The sequence below is a fragment of the Branchiostoma belcheri genome, unplaced genomic scaffold (assembly GCF_001625305.1).
Source record: "Branchiostoma belcheri isolate BF01 breed outbred unplaced genomic scaffold, Haploidv18h27 scaffold14, whole genome shotgun sequence".
Taxonomy (NCBI): domain Eukaryota; kingdom Metazoa; phylum Chordata; class Leptocardii; order Amphioxiformes; family Branchiostomatidae; genus Branchiostoma; species Branchiostoma belcheri.
In genome coordinates, this window is record NW_017802824.1 from 2,687,344 (window position 1) to 2,713,951 (window position 26,608).

General features: G+C 40.9%; 1 protein-coding gene across 1 annotated transcript in view; it reads right to left on the reverse strand.

Annotated features, from left to right (window-relative positions):
* Positions 1 to 26,608, reverse strand: part of LOC109464689 (glutathione S-transferase A4-like) — an 81,157-nt gene that overhangs the window by 809 nt on the left and 53,740 nt on the right. The window contains exons 4-5 of the mRNA XM_019761735.1: positions 20,168 to 20,303; positions 7,401 to 7,532 (exon numbers count right to left, since the gene is read on the reverse strand). Of these exons, the coding sequence (XP_019617294.1) occupies positions 7,401 to 7,532; positions 20,168 to 20,303 (268 nt within the window). The remainder of the gene's footprint in view (positions 1 to 7,400; positions 7,533 to 20,167; positions 20,304 to 26,608) is intronic.

A 26,608-nucleotide genomic window follows, 5' to 3' on the forward strand; every position in this document is an offset into this window, starting at 1 on the left:
AGAAACAAATTGCAGCTTATCACAAACCAATTGCGGGGAGACGATTTTATGACAGGCAAAAAATTACCACCTAAAGCCAAGCACTGGCCCATGGAGAGAAATCGCTGTCAGCCAATCCATTCTAAAATCCATACTGGTATTTTACTCATAAAACACTCTATACTTCTTGTTTTCCATCTAAAAGAATCTGGTGTAAAATCCATACTAGTATTTTACTCATAAAACACTCTATATTTCTTGTTTTCCATCTAAAGGATCTGGTGTAAAATCCATACTAGTATTTTAATAACAAAAAACACTCTATACTTCTTGTTTTCCATTTAAAAGAATCTAGTGTAAAATCCATACTAGTATTTTACTCAAAAACACTCTATACTTCTTGTTTAGATGGGAAATTGGCTGCCAGCCTTGCTTCTGGGGTTAGTAGAGCATAAAGAAACATACCGTTTGGCAGTGAAATAGAAAAGACCGTGCGTATTGATCGTGAGTTTTTTATTGTAGGGATCCTCGTTTGGTATTGATTCCCATTTGGTCGGACATAAAATGAACATGGAAACCTTTTCCGGGTCCGAAGTAAGTGCAGGGTAGTTTTTCGATTTCCTATATTATCCATACTACCACAGTGAGTGTTTGGCAATGCGTATTGCCAAGAAAACGACTAGGCTAATCTTATAATACGGAATATTAGGTATGAAAAAGAAATATAACGATAACTGAATAAACGGAACATATACGTAAGATTGGGTTACAATGAGACCCATACACAACTGGTCTAAGTACATTTCAGTACCAAGGACATGATCTATGCACTACTGGTGTAGTACATAGAGTACATTTTAGCACCAGGGACATGACCCGTACACTACTGGTGTAAGTACATTTCAGCACCAAGGACATGATCCGTGCGGGTGTAAGTACGTTTCGGAACCAAAGACATGATCCGTGCACTACTGGTGCAAGTACGTTTCAGCACCAAGGACATGATCCGTGTACTAATGGTGTAAGTACATTTCAGCAGCAAGGACATGATCCGTGCACTACCGTGACATAATCTGTACACCATATTTGGTGTAAGGACATGACCATGTGCCTAGTCTCTCAAACGTCTTTAGGGGTACATGAGATGAAATCATTTGTATGAAAATGCTCCATTTCGCTATCCAGTGTGTGGAATTACTAATTTTCGTCGTCTGAAACAACATTTTCCCTTACATACTTGGCCACATATTGTTCAAAATTTTCCTTTGTTTCTAACAATACGTTCCTACCAACTTTCGGTTCAGCCCCTGACATTTAAGGTTGTGTACATAGAGATCTAATCCTGGATTTGTGCACTTCGGGAAGAAATGCTGATTCTAATGTATCCATCTATATGCGCGCCCTGCGGTAGACCAGGCGTAAAAGCCACGCTCTTTACGTGACATATTGTAGAGCATCTGCATCCCATTAACATTCAGGATGTTACCCGGAATTAATAGGGAAGACCGCCGAGGGAACGTTTCAAAATATACAAAATATATACACAGCAGTAAAATCAGTTCATTCCTTTATTTGGTCATTCTTATCCCAAACGCACGTCTTTTAATGCAGGTAAAAACTTTAAGGTGTGTTTTTTTTTCTGTTTTATTTAACCAGGGTAGAAACCTCAGTGCTATCTAAAAACACTGCTTTTTAGGAATGCCCTGTAACAAGTTACACATGAAAACAATGAAAATCGACACATTAAACAATACATAAAGTTACAAAACAACCAAGTGTCAAAACCTACTTGACTGAAAAGCATGCCACGAATTCACATTGGAACTTCTGCAACGGTTATTAAAAAGTCTCGGTGGCAAATGTGCAGATGTTGTCACATTGGCGCACCAATTCCGTAGCGTGCTTTTTGGCACACCTTTTGACAGATAAGCCAAAAAGGCTCGGTGGGTGTCATTCTCGCGTACAGGGAGGGAAGCCGTGTGAATTGCCTTTCCCACACAGTGTTGGGCCATGGTGAGTATCGAACCCGGGACATATTGGGTCCGAGTCCAACGCTCTAACCGTTTCGTCACCGACGAGAAAGATTTAGACATTGAGACTGTCCCTGTTTGTGTGATGGGTTTAGAAACACATTAAACCGCAGCAGAGCGAGACTTGTGCGGGATGTTCTCTCTCTAATGGTAAAATTGACAGGCGATTGTGCTGGGAACCGCCTGGGTCATTAGGGCAGGATTTACTTAAACCTCTAAAAGCCACTCAAGTCTGCTCTTAGTGCAAACAGCGTCTCTTTCTATCGCTACTTTTACCTCTTTAGAACATCATCATTTTGACTCATGGGATAGACTGGAGTGGGTCGATGTTTGCATTTGTTGATAGCCTTGAGTTAAGCGGACTCTATATGTTAATTCTTTGGATGTACGTAGCATCTTCGAAATACACCCAAAGCTGATACATGTATGCCTGTAATGTATTATATACTCGTACCAGTAGAAAATGAAGCAAGACGATTTCTATCAGCACTAGTCATTGGACAATGTGACTTTACACTCAAGTACTACTTATTTTACAACGCCACATACACGTACACACATAACAATACTAGAGTGATAGAGTGATTTGTACAGTACTCCCCCATAACATGTTTTTATTAAGTAGTAACTAATCACGATACATAACTTTATATGAGGAGTAAATATTGTGAGTTGTGAGTGTTGTGATCACTTCTATATCTATTTGATGGACATGTACATCAGTCAAATAGAGATAGAAGTGCCTTGAATATATGAGTGCTCTTAGTGCATTGAATATATGTTTATGATATATGGGAAACGATTTCATAAACCTTCTATCACTATATGGTTGTACTGGCTATGCTGCAGCGTGCAAACAAAGAGAAAAACCCCGACAAGACACAGACTCTCACGGGACGGCACAATCTCATCATCACGATAGAATTAGTCGGGAGTGAGCAAATATTATTACCGATCCGTGATAGGGTTAGTGACCTCGGATTGACCTCATTTGACCCCTGATGACAGATTGCTTATCATCGCGTCAACAGCGTCACATCTAGCTCCGCGGTTGGCTGCTTCCATTTCATTTCAATTCAAATCTAACGTTTTTGTATGCGTTCAACCTTTTCCACATGCATATGATGTAAAGCGCCTAAGGGGTCATGATATATACGATATACTATTAACGTTATCCAGATTATATGTATATACAGTATATACAGAGCTAGTTTCCGGGCGAATCCGTTCCCCACTTCCCAACTTATCAAAGCGTCTTGAACAAAAAATAATAATTTATAGGTAATAGCTAAAGTTACACATAAAAAAAGGCCAATAATATTTTATTTCTATTATAATGACCAATCCAATTTACACTGTAATAAAACAGTATTGATACTGCCATAATTTAGTTCTTTATTGGACTCGTCCAAAAATTCATACATGTTATAGAAGTGAGCAATTATATTGAATATGGCCAGACTCAGAGGGCCCTTTTCCCCTCACTATCGGGAATCGAACCAGGGTCGTTACGATCCGCGGGTCAATCGCGCGTCCCCTGATTACTGAACCCGGAAATTAAACCGTTTTCCCGTTAATGCCGTCCGTGGAAATTGGACCATTGACTCCGTTCCGAGGTCATCAGTCATCAGTGTATTATTATACGACAAGCGGTTAACTGTCCGGCAGTGTCCCTGATTGGGACGTGAATACGGATAGATGGGTTTTTGACGTACGATGTGTTAGAGATAATCGAATGACAAAATGACTAATAAACTGGTGGATGTCCCAACTACTAAGTACCTAATACCAGCCCAGAAGAGAACAAGAAATAGCCACGCATTCAAGTACCAGAGTTATCAACCAAGGATTGAGGTGTTCAAGAATTCATTCTTTCCTAGAACTATCGCAGAGTGGAACTCACTGTCACCAAGTACAGTAGGGGCATTGTCAATAGATAGCTTTAAACAATGTCTAGAGCTAGAAGTTCAAGGGTTAGGTGTAACAAGTCGATCGGTGTAATATAGCCAGCTGCCGCCGCGCCGCGTGCCTGCGAAGCTGGTGTGTTACGCCGAAAGGCGGTTATACCGGCTATACAGATACAGATACAGATACAGAAACCCAAAATGATTTCAGGTGGTAAAACTGGATTTTCAAACCTTTTTTGTGCACGGATCATGTCCTTGGTGCTGAAATGTATACCTACACCAGCAGTGCATGGGTTGTGTCCTTGGTGCTTCAATGTACTTGCACCAGTAGTGTACGGATCATGTCCTTGGTGCTTCAATGTACTTACACCAGTAGTGTACGGATCATGTCCCTGGTGCTTCAATGTACTTACACCAGTAGTGCACGGATCATGCCCTTGGTGCTGAAATGTACTTACACCAATAGTTCACCGATCATGTCCTTGGTGCTGAAATGTACTTACACCAGTAGTGAACTGATCATGTCCTTGGTGCTGAAATGTACTTACACCAGTAGTGAACTGATCATGCCCTTGGTGCTGAAATGTACTTACACCAGTAGTGAACTGATCATGTCCTTGGTGCTGAAATGTACTTACACCAGTAGTGAACTGATCATGTCCTTGGTGCTGAAATGTACTTACACCGGTAGTGCACGGATTCATAGCAAACGCATACCACTGATGGAAAAGGGTTGTTTCGTAGGCTGCTTCTAACATATTGGTGGTATCAGCAAATATCACCGAAACGAACCCCTCACGTAGCTTGTTTTGGGGCTATTTTAAACGCTTCAAGTACGAAATGGTGACGAAAATGTGCCAAGAAATGGCAGTAAATATCAATATCAGACAGCGTTCCTCATCCAAAATATTTTTGTTTTGTTTTGCCGCCCTGAAATTGCATTAGATGCATTTAAGTTGCACATTTTTGCACAAAATTGCACATTCCGGAAACCATTCCTGCAGATTTACAGCATCAACCTATCCTATAGGGAAAGGGTTTACATTGCTTATCGCTGATTTCATACATTCCAGTGTCTCTTTGAATGAGGAAAGCCCGAAATCGATTTTTTTTCTTTCGAACAGCGGAAGCTCATACCTACCTGTATGTACATGCTATCAGACAGTACACACTATCAATTGTACATCTAGCTCTATCCATCTCTTTTAATTCTCAATATCGACAAAACAATGAATAGCGAAGTGTTTTGTTCTCAAGCTTAAATTAAGATTGATCTTTATCAATTGGGATTGATACCGTACACCCGTGTTGGTCGTATTGTCGTCTCTTTTACCTCAGTGATAACAGCGACAAAACTAAAGAGAACTTATGGCGATAGACTATTACAAGGGGTATGAAACCAATGACAATGAAATGAAACATTTCCTGAAAATAGTTAAACGTGATAGGCATTATTCCATGAACAAAGACGTTTTGAGACAAATATACACTTCTGATGTTAGGTAACACCGAAGCTTGCAAGTCACCCTTGCAGTTCTTGATTTTTGCAGCCAGTTAATTCAATTTAATGCTGCCAGTGATGTAACAGTAAGCATGGTAGCTGATTCAGAACCTGGTATCACGGCTTGTTGAAAACGTTCTTTGGAGAAGCAAAGAAAAGCGAACAATCATAACTTGCAATTGTATGTAGTCGTGATAATTATGTATTATTTGCTTCTAGAAAGAACTTTTTAATTCATCTATGTATAATTTTTTGCCGTTTTTGCCATTTTTAATGGTGAATTATATGGCTTCAATTGGTTTTATTGCAAATTTGTGCCGGAGGGCTAATTGCAGGAACAGAAGAAACATTTGGTATAAAAACACACAGTACACATAGAACTACTGATAACTACTAAGAAACTACTAGTAAAGACTACTGGGTTTGACTTCTTTTTTGGAGACAGAGGAAGACAAAGGATCCCACTTTTTCTGTAATTTGTGGGTTTTCGGATGATAAGAGGAGAGTAGTTTTCAATATAAGTGGTACAAGAAAGGGGCACTTACCTGTAAAGTATATATATCGACCACTTCTATTTCGGTTATTTAATGGTAAGTGGAAGTACATTTATCTTCTGTCAGTGGCAGCGCACAATTTAGCGCTGGTTTCGTCGGGAGCAATTTAGTTTTTTTGTCAGGGATATAATCTACTCATTTCACGCACTATTGTCGTCCACAAGCCGGCCTATGTTTAGATTTGACCTGAGCCAAAAAGGTTAACATTCATAATATAAATCTGCAGGAGTTTGATTTCCAAGCAGATGCGTGGTGTCCATATTTGCTTTACGTCTTTTAGGAGGGTTCAAAATCTGTTAATAATAGTAGTAGTTGTTTATTGCAAATTCATGCCCTGTAATGCATACAGACATTGACAAGAAAAATGTGGTGATATAAGACTATTTGCTAACATGAACTTCTACGTGTACGATGTACTTATCGAACCAACTATCTCTATTTAAATCTAATAACATCATCATCTAATAACGTTGGTATGCATACAGGTTAAAAAGTAAATATGAAATATGTGAACAGGTAATAGGAACAAGGTAAATGCTATTCTAATCTATTCTATTCTATTAAACTATTCCTGTCATGCTATTAGGGGGTTTGACTTCTTCTAATAATAGTGGAATCTCATCTGAGAGATAAAATCACGAATGTTTGCCTTAATGGTGCACATAAAGAATACATTAATTTGAAATACTGCCTCAGTTGAGAAAGACAAAAGAGGAGAGACAGAGAGAAAGCACTGTTGCATTAAGCTGCGTTACGTAACATTAGGACAATACAAAAGGTACATTTTCTGGTGATTTCTTTACAAAGGAAGTTTAATCGCCTATAATCCATTGCAAATAAGAGCCATTCTGGAAGTGGCGGTACCACACAATATGACGCCTTATACGAGTGTGTTTTACAGCTGGAAACACAGCTGTCAGCCATGTTCTAGTACTTTATGGTGCCACCACAAACTGAATGCGCATCGGGTGGGTTGTTTAAGCGCCGGCCATAAATGTCAGAAATTTGAGATAAACGCACAAATATGTTGAAAAGTGGAAGTTAATTCCAATCACAAAAAGAGGTGTATATGGTGTGATAAAGCCTTGTCAGTTGCTATAACCACCGAATCAAACCACCGAGTGAGCGTAGTCATAATGCTTTTGTTGACAAATATTGAACCCTCTTAATGCTAAGGTCACATTTCCAAACCGGGGCCCGGTCGGGTAGCTTTCGGGAACGAAAAGTATGATAATAACACAGAAACGTTTTGATAATAATCATGGGCACTATATCTATATTCATATATGGATTGTTAATTTTTCGTTCATACAGACTGCCCGGCCGGGCCCCGGTTTGGAAATGTGACGTAAGCATAAAAGACATAACGAATAGACACCATATAATATCTACTACCTTCTATAATGCCCCCTTAACACTGCCTTCTCACCTGTAGTTTTGGGTAGTCCTTCAGGTGCCCCGGAAACAGTTCATCCACGCTAAGGAGCGCCTCGAACAGCAAGACGTCCGCCATGGAGAGCGCCCCTCCCACCAGGAACCCTGTGCCGCTATCTTCAAGGACCTGCAAGACAAGATAACAGTATCTGGTATTATCCTATGTTCTTCGAGAATGCTTCGGGTTATTTCGCGCGGTTGACGTCATCTGGAGCCGTTACCATGGAGACAGACTGATCGGACTCGGCCCATCTCCTATAGTAGAAAAATGTCGTCAGATGTGAGTTGATGAAAAATCATTACCTTTCTTCTTCTCCTTCCTTTTTCTTCTTCTTCTCTACTACCCTCCAACAACCCCACTGAGGGGGGGGGGCTTACTGCAAGGGAGCCCTATGGCCTAAAGGCCTCTACTGACTGTGCTTGTATAGCCTGGGTGGACAACGTATTCTATTCCATTCACGTATAGAACGTGAGAAAAAAAAGAAAATTAAAGCTGTCCTTTGCTGCAGGGATGAGGTGATATTTTAGGGCATGGCTGCCTCTGGTGCGTCGCTGGGTGGGTTTAAGGTATTGTTCCATGTGCACCTGACCGTGAATTATTACGTATACAAGCTAATTTTAGTATTTAGAATTATTTAAGATCAGCATGATAGAACATTATTTTCAAGGAGTGAGTTTTAAAATAGAAATACATTAAAATCAGATAGACACTACAAATTAAGACAATTTACGACATTGCAACAGATAAGTGTTGATTATTGTGCGGTACTGCATACTGCATTTTTGCTTCCATTTTATCCCATGGCCAGACATGAATCAGATTTGACAGGCGGTAAGTGCCGGTGGCGACGGCAGGTCGGCCTCCGCTGCTGCTGCTGCAGGAATTTTGATGAAGTTTTATTTGCACGACGTGACCAACATGACAAGAATGATACTTTTAGAACACAACAACTACCTTAAACCACAGACGCCCCCATACTAATCCTAGATAAGCGTGACAAATACTATATTGATCTGGGACAATTTTCGCTTTCTGTGTGCCCCCGTTTTCCTGGGCCCACCCCGATTACATAGATTACATTGTACCTTGCACAAGTATGCACGCACGTGGCAACGAAATGAGAGCTATTCAACTACTACCTTCTGTTCGAACGTTAACCGACATTCCGTTGGATCAACACTGAATATTGGCACTGTATATCTATCATCTCCCTATTGTGCTTGCGGTACCAAATAACTACTAGTGCGGTGCGTGTATTTGAATGAGTACGTCATGCAGTATAAAGCCATTATATAACCCACAGGCCCCTTTCTTCTGTAGGGATCCTTCTGTAGTAGAAAGAGAATAGATGATACACAAGATAGTTTTGCCACGGATGTTCTTAGCCGAAATAAAGAGTATAAATATAGAGGGGGAGAGAGAACGAGAGATAGACAGGGACAGAGACAGAGAGAGAGAGAGAGAGAGAGAGAGACAGAGAGAGAATAACATGCCAGGAGTTTCAGAGCGGCAAACTGTACTCCTTTAGGCCAACTGCTTTGGCATATTATCAATTTCTACTCTTTCCAGCGCCTCTGACGCCTGGTAGATGATTCACTATATGGGAATGAGGGAAAATTAAATACATGATCATAAATGTACAAAATGACTAATAAACTGGTGAACATACCAACCACTAAATATCTGATACCAGCCCAGAAAAGAACAAGAAACAGTCATGCCTTCATGATCAAAAATCAGAGTTATCAACCAAGAAAAAGAACTGAGGTGTTCGAAAACTCGTATTTCCCAAGAACTTTTGTAGACTGGAACTCGTTGCCACCAGGCATTGTTGGAATGTGCAAAGATTGAGTGTAACAATTGCAAGTCGTTCGGTGTGATATAGCTGGCTGCCGCCGGTAACTGCCAAAGTCATACTTATCTAGGTCTTTATGTTTTAAACGTAGTCAAGTACACATGTGGAGTACACTGCTGCAAATCAGTGCTTTATCTTTACTGTAACATTAAGCGACCTTAAAGATCAAGTAAGGATACGTTTATGTTTAAGGAGACTTTACGTTGTTCCTTCACAGAGTGTAAAAATTGCCTGTCGATTGTGGCATTTACGATGGCTTAAATACTGCTTAATTATTTTGAAATATTTAAGCCTTATTTACGAACACCATTAAGCATGCTTAAATATCGTTTTTGCCGCGTCGCGCGTGCCTGCGAAGCTGGTGTGTTACGCCGAAGGGTGGTTATACCGGCTACGGTTCTCGTACACAGGCATGCGGTGGGTGCGGCACAGGTGCGACCGGAAGTCACGCTCCAACGCCTGCCATGTGACTTCCCCCTGACGGGAAACATTTCTGAGTGACGTGAGTCACAAGAAAGAAACAGCGCTCGGCTGTGAAACAGAACCAGGCTCAAACAAGGGCCAAAAATAGCCTCCACCAGGCCTTTCTACGGGAATACGAATCCTAGAATTCGGCAAAAAAAGAGACTAAGGCCAAGGGAGTCCGGCCGCGGGGAGGTAGCTTCTTCAGTCGAACCTACAAGGCGGCCAAATTCCCCTGGCAAATATTCTCTATATATAGCCAGCGTAGTTAGTCTGGTAGAGACTAGGCCAAAAAGGTCGCCGTCATGATCATGCTTGTGCCACGAAAACATTGGTGGTCACACCTGGTGCTTTGGTGCATACTTCACATAGTCACAAGCTTGAGTTCGATACCTGCTTGACATAACTCACATCATTCACTGGCATACCAACCTTAGAACCCGACGGAAGTTTTTTCCACACGGATTTTGTCGGTGAAGCATTCTAGGTGTTGTTTTGCAGAGTTTGTCCGCTATGATTCACCAACTTAAGTTTCAAATACCTTCTTGACATTTGGTTACTGTGGCTTGACATTTGAACAAACAAGGACGGCCTTGGTTAGAACACTAAGTACGCACATCACGCACACCATTCGCTAGCATCCTAACCTTCCAACCCAACGCAAGTTTTTTCACGGATTTTGTCGGTGCACTATTCTCGGTGTCCTTTTGGAATTCACAAACTTAATAAGTTTCAAATACCTCCTTGGCATTTGGTTTGTGGCTTGACATTTGGTTAGAACACTAACTACATCACGCACACCATCCACTAGTGTCCTAACCTCACAACCCAACGCAAGTTTTTTCCACAGATTTTTTTGGGTGAACAGTGTTCTACGTACGTGTTCTCTTCTAATCAGAGTCCGCCCGCCCTATACTTGGAAGCATAAGTACACATCATTCACTAGCACCATGCAATCTCACAACCCGACGTACATTTTTTCCACGGATTTTGTCGGTGAACTATTCTAGGTGTTCTTTTGTAAGCGGGATTTGTTCACTATGATTCACAAACTTAATAAGTTTCAAGTACCTGCTCGGCATTAGGTTTGTGGCTTGACATTTGGTTAGAGTATTAACTACATCACGCACATCATTCAATAGCATCCTAACCTCACAACCCAACGCAAGTTTTTTCCACGGATTTTGTCGGTGAACTATTCTAGGTGTTCTTTTGTAAGCGGGATTTGTTCACTATGATTCACAAACTTAATAAGTTTCAAGTACCTGCTCGGCATTAGGTTTGTGGCTTGACATTTGGTTAGAGTATTAACTACATCACGCACATCATTCAATAGCATCCTAACCTCACAACCCAACGCAAGTTTTTTCCACGGATTTTGTCGGTGAACTATTCTAGGTGTTCTTTTGTAAGTGGGATTTGTCCACTATGATTCACAAACTTAATAAGTTTCAAATACCTGCTTGGCATTAGGTTTGTGGCTTGACATTTGCATCAGCATCTCAACCTTTCAAAGTTCCATGGATTTTGTCGGTAAACCATTCTAAGTGTTATTTTGTACACAGAGTTTGTCCGCTTTGATTCACAAACTTGCTTGGAAATTGTTTGGCTGCTTGACCTTTGGTTAAAAATTAACACAACTACATCACGTACACCATTCAATAGCATCCCGACCTTACACCCCGAGGCAATTTTTTTTCCACGGATTTTGTCGGTGAACTATTTCAGGTGTTCTTTTGTACGTACAGTCCGCCCGCCCCCGCCTATTCAGTTCAGCACACCATACAGTAATCACGCTGGCAGAAAAAGCAAGCACGCCAATCTAATTTGTTGGTTCTCAGATTTTTTTTCAGAGAAAATATGAAGAGATGGGGCCGAAAAAAATAAAAACAAGCCTAGGCATCCTACGATATCCCTAAATGCTATGATAACAGCCATGAAGTCAACATACTGGCCTGGTTTGTAATCCAAACAATGAATTTAAAACTTTTAATCAAACCGCTGCATTGATAGATGGAAAAACTTTAACAACTCTGTTTTAGAGAATTCGAAGGGAGTTTCTTCAAATGTTGTGGCCACATTTTTACATCTCGGAGGTCATTTAAAACCTGAAATGCTTTTTTTTCGGCAAGGCAGAAAAAATAAAGCGGGCGAGTCCGAGAACCAACTCTTCGGAAGACGGGTGCTTCGCGTAACATACAGAGTTTGTATAGAAAAAAAAAACTTTATACGTGGGATATGCTCATGACGTCGGAGCACACAGAGTTTGTATAGATAGAATTCTTCCTAGAAAAAAAACTTATACGGGACATGCTCACGACGTCGGAGCACACAGAGTTTGTATAGATAGAAACCTTCCCTAGAAAAAAAAACTTATACGATGGGGTCGTGTGGCGTAGCGGCAGAGTGCTCGACTCGGAACCAAGAGGTCCCGGGTTCGAGTCCTGACATGCCACCGATCTTGTGCCCTTGGGAAAGGCACTTTATACGACTTTCCTCACTTCGCTCAGGTGAAAATGAGCATTGTATTGTCCCTTGTGTTGGTAGCGGCATTAATATAAGTTGAAAAAACTTGAGTGTGTTGTCACCACGTCCTGTGATTACATGTTGAAATATAAAAAAAAAACTTATACGGGATACGCTCACGACGTCGAAAGATGGGTGCTTCCCGTAACACACCGAGTTTGTATAGATGATAGAAACCTTTCCTAGAAATAAACTTAATCGTGACAGGATGCGCTCACGACGTCGAAAGACGGGTGGGTCCCATGACACACTTATAGATAGAAACCGTCCCAAGAAAAAAATCTTATACAGGATACACTCAAGGACGTCGGAAGACGCAGATTTTGTCTGTATAGATAGGGAATGTCCCGTATCCTTATACAGGATACGCCACGGGGGTGGGGTCGTGTGGCGTAACGGCAGCGTGGTCGACTCGGAACCAAGAAGTCCCGGGTTCGAATCCTGACATGCCACCGATCTTGTGTCCTTGGAAAAGGCACTTTAGCTTTACACGACTTTCCTCACTTAACTCAAATGAAAATGAGTATTGTCATGTCTTGTTCTGTATTCCACTTCTGCGTTGGTGGCGGCATAAAATAAGTTGATATAACTTGAGTGTGCTGTCACCATGTCTAGTCATGAAATTTTGGAATAAAAGAAAACATTTCTGGGTACTCTCCAAGCAAAGGTTTAGGCTTTGACTTATCATAGTTTTGGCGTGTTTTTAGGCTTTTTTATCGGGCTTTCTTTTTTGCACTGGTATCTTTTTTTACGCCAACGAGCCAAACAGATAAAACCGATAAAAAAAGTCGAAAAACACGTCAAGGCAATAAGCCAAAACCCATAGTCTCTACCAGACTAACTACGCTGGCTATATTTGCCAGGGGAGTTTGGCCACCTTGTAGGTTTGACTGACCGCGCAGTTCGAAAGGCGAAAGAAACTACCTCCCCGCGGCCGGACTTCCTTGGCCAATTTTACTCTCTTTTTTGCCGAATTCTACCACCCGTATTCCCGTAGAAAGGCCTGGTGGAGGCTACAAAACCCAAACCTCTGCTTGGAGGGTAACTTCTTGGCAGAAAAGGGATACCTTAAAAGGTAAAAATTGTCGAGAATCTGCTATGAGAGGCGGGGTTAGTGTATGGGGAGGGGCTGCGTACCATCCTGTACCAACCATGACATCCTGGGGGTGTATATGTAGGTGTAAATGTATCAATGTAGGTGTAGATGTATTAATGTAACAATTTCCTGTCTAAATTTTTACCACGCCAAGTCCACCTAGATTGGGGTGTATATGTAGGTGTAGATGTATCAATGTAGGTGTAGATGTATCAATGTAACAATTTCCTGTCTGTTTTTACCACGCCAAGTCCACCTGGTTTGTTTATACTTGTTGGTCACGTAACCACATCCCGGCTAAATCAACACTCTGACGTCACCCCATTCAACCCACAAGGGTGACGAAAAAAAAAAGGACCGAAAAATCCCCCCTCTGGCGAATTCCGAGATTGCCCACGTACACTTTATGATATAAATATGACCACCTGTTGGACAAGACTCTCATAAGGTCGGTCGCAGCGGGCTCGACGTGTATTCAAAACTGTGCAGCTAAAGTTCGAAACTTCTTGCGTCTTGTTCTTTACTTCTAGCCCTATGGCCACTCACGGAGTGCTGTATTTCCGCCTTGTACTAAGCGTTCTAGTTACCCTCGCAGCTTGCAGTCCGACAGAGCAAGTTGATGGGGTATTTCTCCACACGAGAAAACGTCACGTCAGAACTCTGCCTAAAATGGTTGGTGGTGCGACGAAAATGGCAGGAAAAGCATTGGATGCTATGGTAAGTTCTATGTCTTGAATTCCTGTATACTTTTCACAGAAGATTAACAATTATCTAACAATTTGTGGGGCCGTGTGGCGTAACAACAGAGCGTTCGACTCAGAATCAAGAGGTCCCGAGTTCGAATCCTGTCATGCGATCTTGTGCCCTTGGGCAAAGGCACTTTACACGGATTTCCTCACTTGACTCAAGTGAAAAGGAGTATGTCTGTTGTCAGGTCATGCGTTTTTTTCCGTGTTGGTGGCGGGGTAAAAATAAGTTGAAAAAACTTGAGTGTGCCGTCGCCATGCCATGTAATAAATGTTGGAATAGAAAAACAAGCGTTAAAAATAGCTTACGATGTAAGAGAAGGAAAAGTCCAAAAATGTGTTAGTTTATTGAAATACTATAGTCCAATACTTTGCGTGTGTTCTTTTCAGCAAGCCCACCACCATATCAAAGACGACATCCTGGGTGCTTTCACCCTGAAATCACTCTCACACGACGACAACAACCTGTTGTCACACGTAAGTCCCGGCTTTCAACTTATTCACAAGCCTGAAGCGACTCTTTGTTAGTCAAATTACACAGTGCGATTCGTGCATAAGCTGTGTACTTGTCAGACAATTGTGTTTAACTTAGTTACCGAGCTTCGCCCGGGGCCCGTGCTTATGACGCTTGGCATGGCAACCACAATCGTAAAAGTGACCATGTGTGCTCTTACAAACAACGCTAAGCCACAGCAAGTTAATTTTATGGCTGACACCAGCGCGCGCATTCATTTTCGTATGATTTTGGAGAAAAAAAATTGTTGCCCTCTGACACTGGTCAACACCAGCCGAAAAGATGTCTGTTGCCATGAAAAGAGGAGACAAGAACCAAGGCTCTGATTTAACGTTTTGTCTTCGATCATACCTTTTATATGTGATGGTGGCTGTGTATATGTAATGTTCTCATTGAAGCAACCCATATGTAAAATGATTGAAAACGTTCATTTTTCAAAATTGCTTCAGTGACAAATGAATGCTGTTATAGTTAGCAGTAAACTTGGCGCAATATAGGTATCATGTCTTTTTTAACAAGGTTTATGATGTCAACATTTGAAAATGTAGGGATCTTGTTTTTTGGGGGGCTCGCCTTTCTTTTTTTGTCACCCTATCGCATTAGATTTGGAGTCTGCGGAGAATGTCATCCATAAAATTTACTTGCTGTGGCCAAAATAGTAGAGGGATTTGTGTTTGAGTAGTGTTCTAATTACTTCCGTTGTACGAGTCAATTCTACAGGTCGAATCCGCCCTTCTTGTCACGACTTGACCGCCACTGTTAAGTCAATAAACCATACCATAATCGCGAACAAAGCTCTTATCAAAGGCAACAACCATCACAAATTCCTGTCCTTTTATGCTTAGGAGACAGACGTTCAGAGCGGGCTGACAGGCATTGTGGAGATGTTAGTGAGGTACGACAGGTTGCTGGAGGCGGTGCGGTATGACGAGCTGGCCCTGCGCCGCCCACACATCGCCGGGAAGGTGCGCCGGGCACGGGCGGCAGGACAGGCGGTACTGAGCCGCCTCCGACAGACGGTCAGTACCTAACGTTATCTCAGCGTATATGTAGCCTCCTTCGCAGACTTCTGATGCGGTGGCGTTGAATTTTATCGGGGAGCGACGCGAGTTATGCCGCGGGGACGGTTTTGCCGCCGAGGGACTTTGCCGGGGAGAGACGGTTTCCCCTCGGCATAACTCGCGTCGCTCCCCGCGCCGAAAAAATTAACGCCGCCGAATCAAAAGTCTGCGAAGCAGGCTAGCGTCTATGTAAATTCCGAAGCAATTTCAGATAGTTAAAATTTGATTTTCAAATCTTCTGGCTTCAAATCTGCTTAGGTAAGTTCTACTATGGTAAAAAATCAATACTTTAAAGGGGCATTATGTAACATTTTGCACAAAAAAATTGAAATATTTTATTTCAAAAAGCATAATTCGTGTGTTATACTTTACTTCCACTTTTCAACGTCTCAAATTTGTGATATCTATTTTTGGCGCTGCTAAAACAGCCCTCAATAGGCGCACTCATTTTGTCACACCACCATAGACTACAAGAATGCGTAAGCAAACATAGCTGTGTTTGAAGCTTTTAAACACACTCGTAAGACGTCATATTTTGACACCTCAACTTCCTGAATGGTACTACTGGAAAAGGGTTGATTCAAATTACTTTGAAAATAAATTACCAGATAATTGACTTTTTGTATCGTCGTAATGTTACACTATGCATATTTTAACCTTGTCATTATTGTTTTAAGTTAAAACTTTTGATTCCTCAGTAGACTGACCCAGTAAGACTTCTCACATGTCTTCTTTGAAGTGTGACGTCAACACTGGGTCAAAGGTATCTGGTAGACGATGTCGGCCCCCGTCCCGGTTGAGTGAAGGGTGATGGGCCCTGATATGAATAGTCTCTTTCACCCCTCTCAGGAAGTAGTCTTATTCGGTGTCCAATATTCTTACAGTGCCCAGTGAAGCATAATGTCCACGTGACTCGATCTAAATGTGCCTTATCATTATTCTATTCTCAGGCAAAGAATATGCACTGTGACGATATCGGTAACCCAGACGACCAGACGAGCACACACAAGACCCTACCCTGGTCCCGTGACCGCCAGTTTCACTCCGCACTGGTCATGTTCAAGTACCGGGGCTTCATGGGAAGGCTGGGCGATTACGTCACAGGGCTGTGCATGACGTCATGTGCCAGGTGTGGGTAAGAAATTTCCAAGCAGATGTTGGGAGGGAAGATCACGTTTTCTGACTGCCACGTGTTTTTTTTTTCTGACACGCAAGGCGGAAACTGTCATTTCTTTCAACATCTGCTTGGAAATTACGATACTACGGTGTGCAATGGATACTGCCTTGCCACCGTAGGATCTGCTTGGAGATTAAGAAATGCTAGTACACATGTACTATCATGTATTCAAGAGATTTACTTAGTAGTAGTGACAATGTTACGGGCCATAGCCATGTTTTCATATACGTATATTAGCCTCCATAGATGTAGAAAGGGTTTAAAATGCAAAAGCTATCTACCATCTGCACAGTTATGTCATGGAAACATTTATGAAATATGAGACCATTACTAATATTTGACATTACTAATATTTTATACATATATTTCATATCTTAATCCATGATTTATTTTCAAACTTGTCAAGGTACTTGACAAGAAACGTATGTCTTTATAAGACAATTTAATCTATATGTTCATGTTATTTTCCTGTTAACTAGCCTAAGTCTATTATTTACGGATAGCATCTTTGGCCAATTGCTTCGTTAGGAAATATGTATCTCATATCTATATCATTATATTCTGTAATTATATTCAAACTTGTCAACGTAAAATATGTTTCATTATTGTAACGTAAAAGTAATATTTAAGCTTGTCAATGTAGCAATGGCAAGATATGTACGTCTTTATAAGACACTTCTACAGAGTTATTGTTATGTTAGGAAAATTATTTCATACTTAAATAGTATTATTGTATCGAGGAAGTAATATTCAAACTTGTCAATGTGGCAATGGCAAGAAATGTACGTCTTTATAAGACAATTGTATAAAGTTATTGTTATGTTAGGAAAAATTGATTTCATATTTAGATATTGAGAAAGTAGTACAACCTTGTCAATGTAGCAATGACAAGAAGTGTATTTTTGTACAGACAGAGGTATTGTTCTGTTAGGAAAAATAATTTCATATTTAGATATTATTGTATCGAGGATGTAGTACTCAAACTTGTCAATGTAGCAATGACAAGATATGTACGTCTTTATAAGACAATTTTACAGAGGTATTGTTTAATCATTTGTTACGATAGGAAAAATTAATTTCATATTTATATACTATTATATCGAGGATGTAGCACTCAAACTTGTCAATTAAGCAATGACAAGAAAAGTACGTCTTTATTAGGCACTTGTACAGAGGTATTGTTATGTTAGGAAAATAATTTTATATTTAGATATTATCATTATATAGAGGAAGTAATATTCAAAATTGTCGATGTTGCAATGACAATTATAAGACAATTGTACAGAGGTATTGTTATGTTAGAAAAAAATAATTTCATTTAATTTTATAGTATCGAGAAGATAGTACTAAACTTGTCGATTTAGCAATGACAAGAAATGTATGTCTTTATAAGACATTTGAATTTTTCCACACAGGTATCGTCTATCTAGGAAATATGCCATTTTTTATGAAATATAGGTTTAGATTCTGGAATGTATTATTTGTATGTATGCTTTTAATAAATAAAAAGTAAAGTCTTTCCTACAATGCCGTGACTTTGTGGTAATTTTTTTGTAGTAATTGGTTGACTTAAACTACATAATCACATTTGTTTAAACGCACATGACAAAATTACACTTCAAATTTGATGATCAAATGTGTCAAAAAGGAACTTCACTTCTTGCTTGCACTGTCGCCAACGTGTTCTCAACAGCGCCACCTACAATCCGTATTGATAACTGCAGCCTGTATACGCCATGCTTTGGGACTCATTTCCTTGTCTACAGTACTATACAGATTAAATCTGTGTGACTGTCAATCGGGATTTGGGAATGACTACACCTGAATATTTTCCCATATGACTCAAGCATGAAAATAAAATAAAAAATAGTTGTTAAACCGTGGGCCTACCTATTATATCCCCTTATCAGCCACAGCAAACCTGTACTTAGTAAACATAATCTGATATCATCATCTCTCGGGAGAGATGATTGGTTATAATCGCAGCCAATCAAAATTCACGATCCTCCGTGTGTTAACCGTGTGAACCGCCCAGATCCGGTCTCCAGAGAAATGTTTTGTTCTGATTGCAACAACTTCAAATTTGTCAGTCGCCTTCCTAATCTTTCCTATCTTGTCTAGAGCAGATTTAGAGTCGCTGAATTTTAATTGCTGCTCAGTCTAGTGGGAAATAACTTACAGATCAGCTTAGTCACGGTTAGGTTCATAGGGTAGAGAGATAATTTTGTAGGTGGAAGGGGTGAGTTTATATTTTCTTGTGTGGAAAGCTCTCCTTTTCGTTCGTCTGAGAAACAGAGTATAGCAGCCATCTACAAAACTGATTGTCAAAAAATCACGATTCCTTGCTTTACATTCTGACACGCAATTACAAGAAGCACGCAAAATTCAGCTAGATCAGTCATATATTTACATGTGCATTCGTAGATTAATCGAAAGCTTTTGAAGAGAACAAAAAGTGTTCTACAATCGAAAGGTATACGTACGTAGATCACTTTTCTTTTTTTCTACCTCCATGACTAAACATAGAAAAAACACAAGAAATTCGAGCAAAAATATAGTTTTAGCTTTGGAAGACAATAAAACGTGTTCTGCACTAGAAATGCATGTAGATCAGTAAACATGAAAAAAGCACACACAAGAAATTCGAATGAAAATATTATTTTAGATTGATGCCGCCACCCAACATCATAATAACAGACTACAGGTATAAACTGTCGGGCCTGTGAGATCTCATTACTGTTAATGAACGCCATTTTTTCCGTCTCATTATTCTGCCAGCCGCGCTTATCACCGAGAACCAACTGTTCTGTTCCCATTGTCCCGCTCTCTTTGCACAGGGGCACTCGAACTGTTTGGTAACAAGTAAAATATTGGGCGTACTTGTTAAGGCAGAGAATAGCCTCCGCGGCCTAATCGCTTTGTGTTCTCTTTCAGACGTGCGTCGGTCGTAAGAAAGGGGGGTAGGCATACGGGGGCCGTCGCCTTGGTGACGGGATGCGCGGAGTAAGTGAATTGGACACGCTGGGCTTTCATGAGTGAAGAAAACGGCTCCTCGGGACAACAAAAGGGGGGCCTTCTCGTCACAATCGGCTCGGTATTTGCCTGAGAAAGGGTGCTTCCCGCTGTTCGGTCCCCGTGAGCCAGGCGGCCATTGTAGGCGGCCATCAATACTGTTTTCCCCGCATATCCGATTTGGTCGGACTGGTGGTACGTTCACAGTTCACACGCCTTCAGATACACAACAAGGCCTCACGCAGAAACACTTAAGGAGACTTCAGGGGACACTTAAAGGAGAACTCTGACGTCTTGGATTTTTTTACCCACCTTGCTGTAGACTGGGAGGTAGCGGGGCAGGTCAGTGTTCCGGATTCCGGAGAGGTGTTCCGTCGGGTCGGCCAGGAACGGAACCCGGAGAAACTTCAGGGCGAAGTCGCGTACTCCGTCCGTCAGCATATCAATCCTGGTGAGTACACAAGGAAAATATTGTTATGTTTCAGTCCATACCATGGTACGGATGAAATATATTATTTTCCCTCTTATTTTTATATATATATATTGTTTTCCTGTTGTTTTCCTGTATAAATAGAGAAGTATGACCAACACTAATTTTAAGAAAACAAAAAAAAAATGTCTCATTTTAGATTTCATGGCGATGATATCAGACATGGAGGTTAAACATGCAACGTTCTAAATGATCAGTGAATGCATATATACAATAATTCTGTAAATGAATTTTTAAATGAAATCTTGGAGAGCAACAATAAAATGTGTAAAACCAGGAAAAAACGTTCTGAATGGTTCCATGTTCCAAATCATCACAGTCAAAGATGACTGTTACTAGTAGTTGTTCTCATTCAGAGGCGCATGTGACCTCATGTGACTTTTGGCTCCAAAACTTGAGTAAGAAATTCTTACTATAAAACATTTGTGCTTTTACTATAAATTATAAAGCATGTACCTTGGAGGAATTTTAGTGCCTTTCTTTTAAATAACAATCCTGCAGATCAATCTAAAATTGACATGCCAGATCATTAATAAAAACAGAAGGCATTTTCCCTGCATAAGAAGCTATTTATTTCCTAATTGGTGGACTCTTTTGATGACTGATTGATCGCTTTATTATCTTAGTGGTTGGTTGATTAGCTGATAAATTGGCTGTGTTAATATTGCATTGACATTTCTGATATTATAAACACCGATATGGATTGAGTATGACATGTGTACTATAATGCGTATGGGAGGGCCAAAATCTTTAACGTAAGGTCTTAGGCTAAAATGTTAGCTAAAATATAGATGATGTACAGTCGGTTATACTATCCCACCTCAAATCTTTAGCCTAAGATTATAGGCTAAAATTAAATCTTAAGATAAAACCTATACGATATACTGTCGGTTATACTGTAGTATTCCTTCCCTCAAATCTTTAGCCGATTTTAGGCTAAATTCTTTAGCTAAAATCAACATGACATACGGTCGGTTATACTATAGTATTCCTTTTTCTCAAATTTCTGGCCTAAAATCTATGGCTATAAAATCAAATTTCATTGGTTATAGTAGTACTAGTATTCCTTTACCCAAACCTTTAGTACTTTACTATAGCCTAACATTTTAGGCTAAGATTTTTAAGCTAAAATCTTGAGCTAAAATCTTAGTTAGGCTAAAATCTTGAGCTAAAATGTTTAGGCTAAAATCTTGAGCTAAAATCTATATAAATACCGTTGGTTATAGTAATAGTATCCCTTCTATTACTAGTATTGTGCTTACGGTTTTGCCCCCCACCCCCTTTGCCCAATCTTCTCCAAAACACCCGTTTCATACTCCACTAGGTTAAGCGCATTACAAAAGCTGGGAGAACAATCGGGCGGAGCACAATGAGCTCAGAGATTGAAAAGTCTCCCGTTTTTGTGCCGTCATCTGCGTGGCTTACAGCAGCTTGTAGCAAGACCGGCGGCAATATTGTGTGGAAGAGATTTAGTCATTCATAGTGTGGCTTTAAATCATATATGATGTTACATGGCTGGGAGTACGTACCGCAGTAGCCTCCATAGCATGCCAAAACTGGGGGTCTTCAGGATCTTTTATGTGCTATTTTCTGATTGCATATAGACAACATAGCCGGCCTGGTTGAATTACCCCCGTTTTTAAAAACTGGACTGATCAGAAAACAACCGAAGACCACCAAACCCCCACCAGTTCTATAAGCCTGCTACGGAGGCTAGTACCGCAGGCCGTATACACACTGTATAACATTACGACGCAATGCCAATTAAATATTTGGTACTGGAAAAAATACAGAGTAATCTAGAGGGAAAGACTGTGCTAGAAAAAAGATAGAATGCGAAAAAAATGAAAGAAAAATAGAGTGCAAGCAAAATTGATGGAAAGAAAATGATAGCAAGAAGGAGGAAGTAAAAAACGTTTTACTACGCAAAGTCTGGATTTCAGAACACCATGTAAAATCTCCAAGCAGATCTTTCGGAGGCTAACATACAGTATCAAATTGCGAGACAGGCCGGGCAAAAACAAAAAGCCCGATATTAAAAGACTTCTAAAAAGCGTCAAAAATAATCCAAAGCCTCAACTACTGTTTGGTGAACAACATGTGTCAACTGCATGACAACTAAAAAAAGCTGAAGCCACTGGTCTGATAGTTTTGACGCCGTTTTATAAAGCGGACTCCGTTCCGATCGGCGGTTATGGAGAATTGATTGTGCAGGCAGATTTACCATGACGTGTGGGACAGTGCCGCTCTATGGACAAAACACAAGGATGGAACAATATAAACTTCATGTGAGCCAGACAGACGGGCGACGGGCTGACAGATTGGGCTACTCTTCTAGCCTCTACCAGGCTTCGGGAGACGGCTGGAAAGAGTAGGAATCGGTCAAATAGAGAGATGACATGCCGAGGGAGTTTGGTCTGCTGGAGAGAACATTTTGACGCTCCCGAAGCCTGTGCGGAGTCGCTACGGTCAAATGGTACTATAAAAGATATGGCGACTCCGCACAGGCTTCGGGAGCGGCAAAATGGTCTTCTAGCGGATCAACTCCCTCGGCATGTTATCTCTCTATTTGACCGATTCCTACTCTTTCCAGCCGTTTCCCGAAGCCTGGTAGAGGCTATACTCTCCAAGCACAGGTTTAGACGTATTTCTTAGGTATTTTTAGGTGTATTTATCGGGCTTTCTTTTTTTATACTGGCAACTTTTTTTCAGTACAAAAGAAAACGTCATCTAAATTGTAACTGCCTGGCAAATCGATATTGCCTGGAAAATGGATACTACATATTCACCAAAATATCTGCTTGGAGTCAAGCTGGGCTTTGCTTCCAGTCTACTAAGCTGGACAGGATTTAGATTGGGCACAGACTGGGCGAACTGTTGTTACTATATATAACTGTACAAAAACGTAGTTGTAAGTTCCTTCAACACAACAACAAAATGTTTTGGACGTCTAGAGCCCTTTTTTTGCCTTTTTTTCTTCATCGTACGCTTTCGATCCCTAGACAAAGTAACGTTTGTGCATAGTGTATGCTGCTTCTGAAGCTGACAGAATTGGCCAATCTGGTGCGTCCTTACACAGCGTACAGGACAGCTGACCGTGACTAACCCGACCACCTGTAAACATGCATGCCGGGTCTCTACCCTGGTCAGGGCACCGAGAATCCACCAACACAAGTGGTCAGTTAAAGGCATCCAGTGCGATTTCATGGCAGCAAAAATGGAAATATTCTGAATAAGACAATCTTCGTCATATTCACACATACTGCTTCACATCAGCACATTTGAGTCAGTATTTCATACCTTGGGCTTTTACAACTGCAGAAACAAGCCCCAAGATGAGTCCTTTTTTTCTGGGAGGTACCAAAAAAATCAGCCAAGGGCCTTTCTAGTTACATTTTCCGTCAGAATTCTGGGAATTTTTGCTCCATGAGGGTCAATATACATTGGGATAGTGTGGTTTCAACTCAGTATGTAGATAGCAACTAGAACATTGACTTTGAAAAATCGGGATTCCAAGCCCTAAAAACTGCACTGGATGCCAAGCTGTCACCGGTTAATATGATATGATGGGCTAATCTACATAATATAAATATTATATATAATCTATGTAATAGGCTAATCTATGATTGCAAATATTTCGAACAATTCAGTTGCAATGTGTAGTCAAAACATTGATTTTATTTTATTTGATTTATTTGGGTGTATGAAATGACATAAAGCCTAACTGGACTGCCCAAATAGCCGGAGGCTATTTTAAAGGGCTAGCCCTGGTAATTGGACAATATACAATATACAGCAACAACGTTTTTTTTACAATGATCATTTAGCTTTTACGTGAGGTATACAATTCATACAAAGCAGGGAATTATTTCAAATACAGAGACGGTCTGTGTTACTAATCTAACAAGCGTAATATATGTGACAAAGCTGTCTACATGTAAAAGCTATCTGGCCTGTGTATGCACTATGTAGCTGCTACGTGTTTGTTACCAAGTTATTAGAGCCATCTACAATGTGTTTATCAGTGTATTTTGCTGTATTGGCCCAGATGCTCCTATACTATAGTGTTGCAACGTTGATGCATATTGACTGGTGAACAGTTTTTTTTTCCAGACGACCCTATGTGTTCCAGGTCGTCAGTTCGTTATCACGTTATATCACGTGACGCATTTAAATTCCTACCGCTCTTCACGTTGTCGCCTGGCGAGCGGGGAAAGCCCTACTCTCCAAGCAGAGGTTTGGGTTATTTTTGGCGTGTTTTAGGCTTATTTTATCGGGGTTCCTTTTATTTACACCGACCCAACCGAACCCATGTTGGGTTGGCGTAAAAAAAATTCCAGTGCAAATAAAAAGATAGCCCGACAAAAAAAGCCTACTGAAACACGCCAAAAATAAGCCAAAACCCAAACTTCTGCTTAGAGAGTAGGAAAGCCCCTGTCACACATACAGAACCTTCCCCCGACCTCCAACCAACCATTGAAGGTTGGCTGAAGTTTGGGGGCAGTCTGACCAGATCAGGCCATGTGTACCATTTTATACGAATCAAATTTGAATTAAATTTGAGTCAAATTTGACCCTGCTGACGCACTCTTGCGAACCCCAGGCAACCACTACCCAACCATGTCCGAACCTCCCTTCCACACCCGAATGTTTAATTTTGAAACGTTCACCTGACGCAACCGAACAGTAGCCGACCTCGCCGAACACCAGCCAACCACCGTGAGCCGACCTTGCTCCCGACCTACTCTGACTGTTTTGGGGGAGTTCCGCAGCCATATTCGGCTATGTGTGACAGGGTAGTCTCCATCAGACTCCTTTTGCACGTGCAGGCAAAATGGTACTCTCCAAGCACAGGTTTGGGTTTGGGCTTATTTTTTGGCGTGTTTTTAGGCTTTTTTTATCGGGGTTTCTCTTTTGCACTGGATTTTTTTCACCCAACCCAATCTCTGCCGGCACTCACTGTTGGGTTGGTGAAAAAAAATTCCAGTGCAAAAGAGAAGCCCCGATAAAAAAGCCTAAAAACACGCCAAAAATAACACTAAACCCAAACCTCTGCTTGGAGAGTAGCAAAATGGAGCTTTTTAGGCCGATATCTACAATTTATCCTGAGCCTGCAAAAGGATAATCTCCAAGCAGATCCTTTTCGGTGGCAAAAAGACAGTATCAAATTGGCCAGGCAGTATCCATTAGTCAGAGAAGGTCGCCGGCCACCGACGGGGTGGGGGTAGCGACAAAAAAAGGCCATATATAAAAAGGTAACGATCATTCCCCCACAACCTCTGCTTGGTGGAGACTAGTGACAGGGACTGAAGACGCAAACTGTGACCGCCGCCATCCCGCAGTAATTTGATTTCGGTTGAGATTTCTCCGGTGTATCAATCAGTTTATACCATTGGACGTGACGATGGTACAGATCACCACTGGTGGTATCTACATCATTAGTATTCGGCTCAGATCTAGAACTAGAAGTCAACCTCAACAGGCAGGGGCAACTGACGCTAGCCTATACCTCGTTAGGTCACAATCAGTTCAGTGAGAAAGTTTGCAGCCGTTCCCGAAATAAATTTTAGTGTATTTTTTCTTCTATACCTTTATTGAGGAAGTTAGCTGTGGTTTTGTGAAAGCTTTCTTGGGAGTCTTGTTGGCTGAAATTTTAAATATTACTTGCTAATATATAAGAAAAGACGGCTCGGAAAACAACAAAACAGTCCACGGTCGCAGCAGCAACTATCCTGGTTACCAAATCTATCGTTTACCTGTTGAGTCTCTTCGTCCTATCCACATATAGCAACACTATCAAGTCTTTTAAATTTTTATGTTATTTCATATTCTCCCTAGTGAAGGCCACCGTGTCAACCCTCCTCACTCAGGTGTAGGAACTGGCACGGTCATCACTTTGAAAATCTGTATGTACATGAATCTTTATCGGTGCATAAATATGTATCCGTACATAAATCCGTATCTGTTTCTGATTGCAAAAAAAGATCTCGAGTGATTGCCGAAGCTTGTGTGATGTGAGCTCGAAGGTTATAGAAAGAAATTATGCAGTGTATGTTTTCTGACCTAGTATCATGTGGATTTTGGCCTGTCATTACTACAATAGTTATTTTCAATTCATGTCCCAATCTCCACATGAGTTTGAATATGATATACACAAAATCAGCCATTATCACAGCTGACGTCTGTACAATTGTCCCGCACGGACACCAAACTGGGCCGTGTAGCCACAGGCGCCCCCCTCCCCACAGCGAGTGGAAATTTGC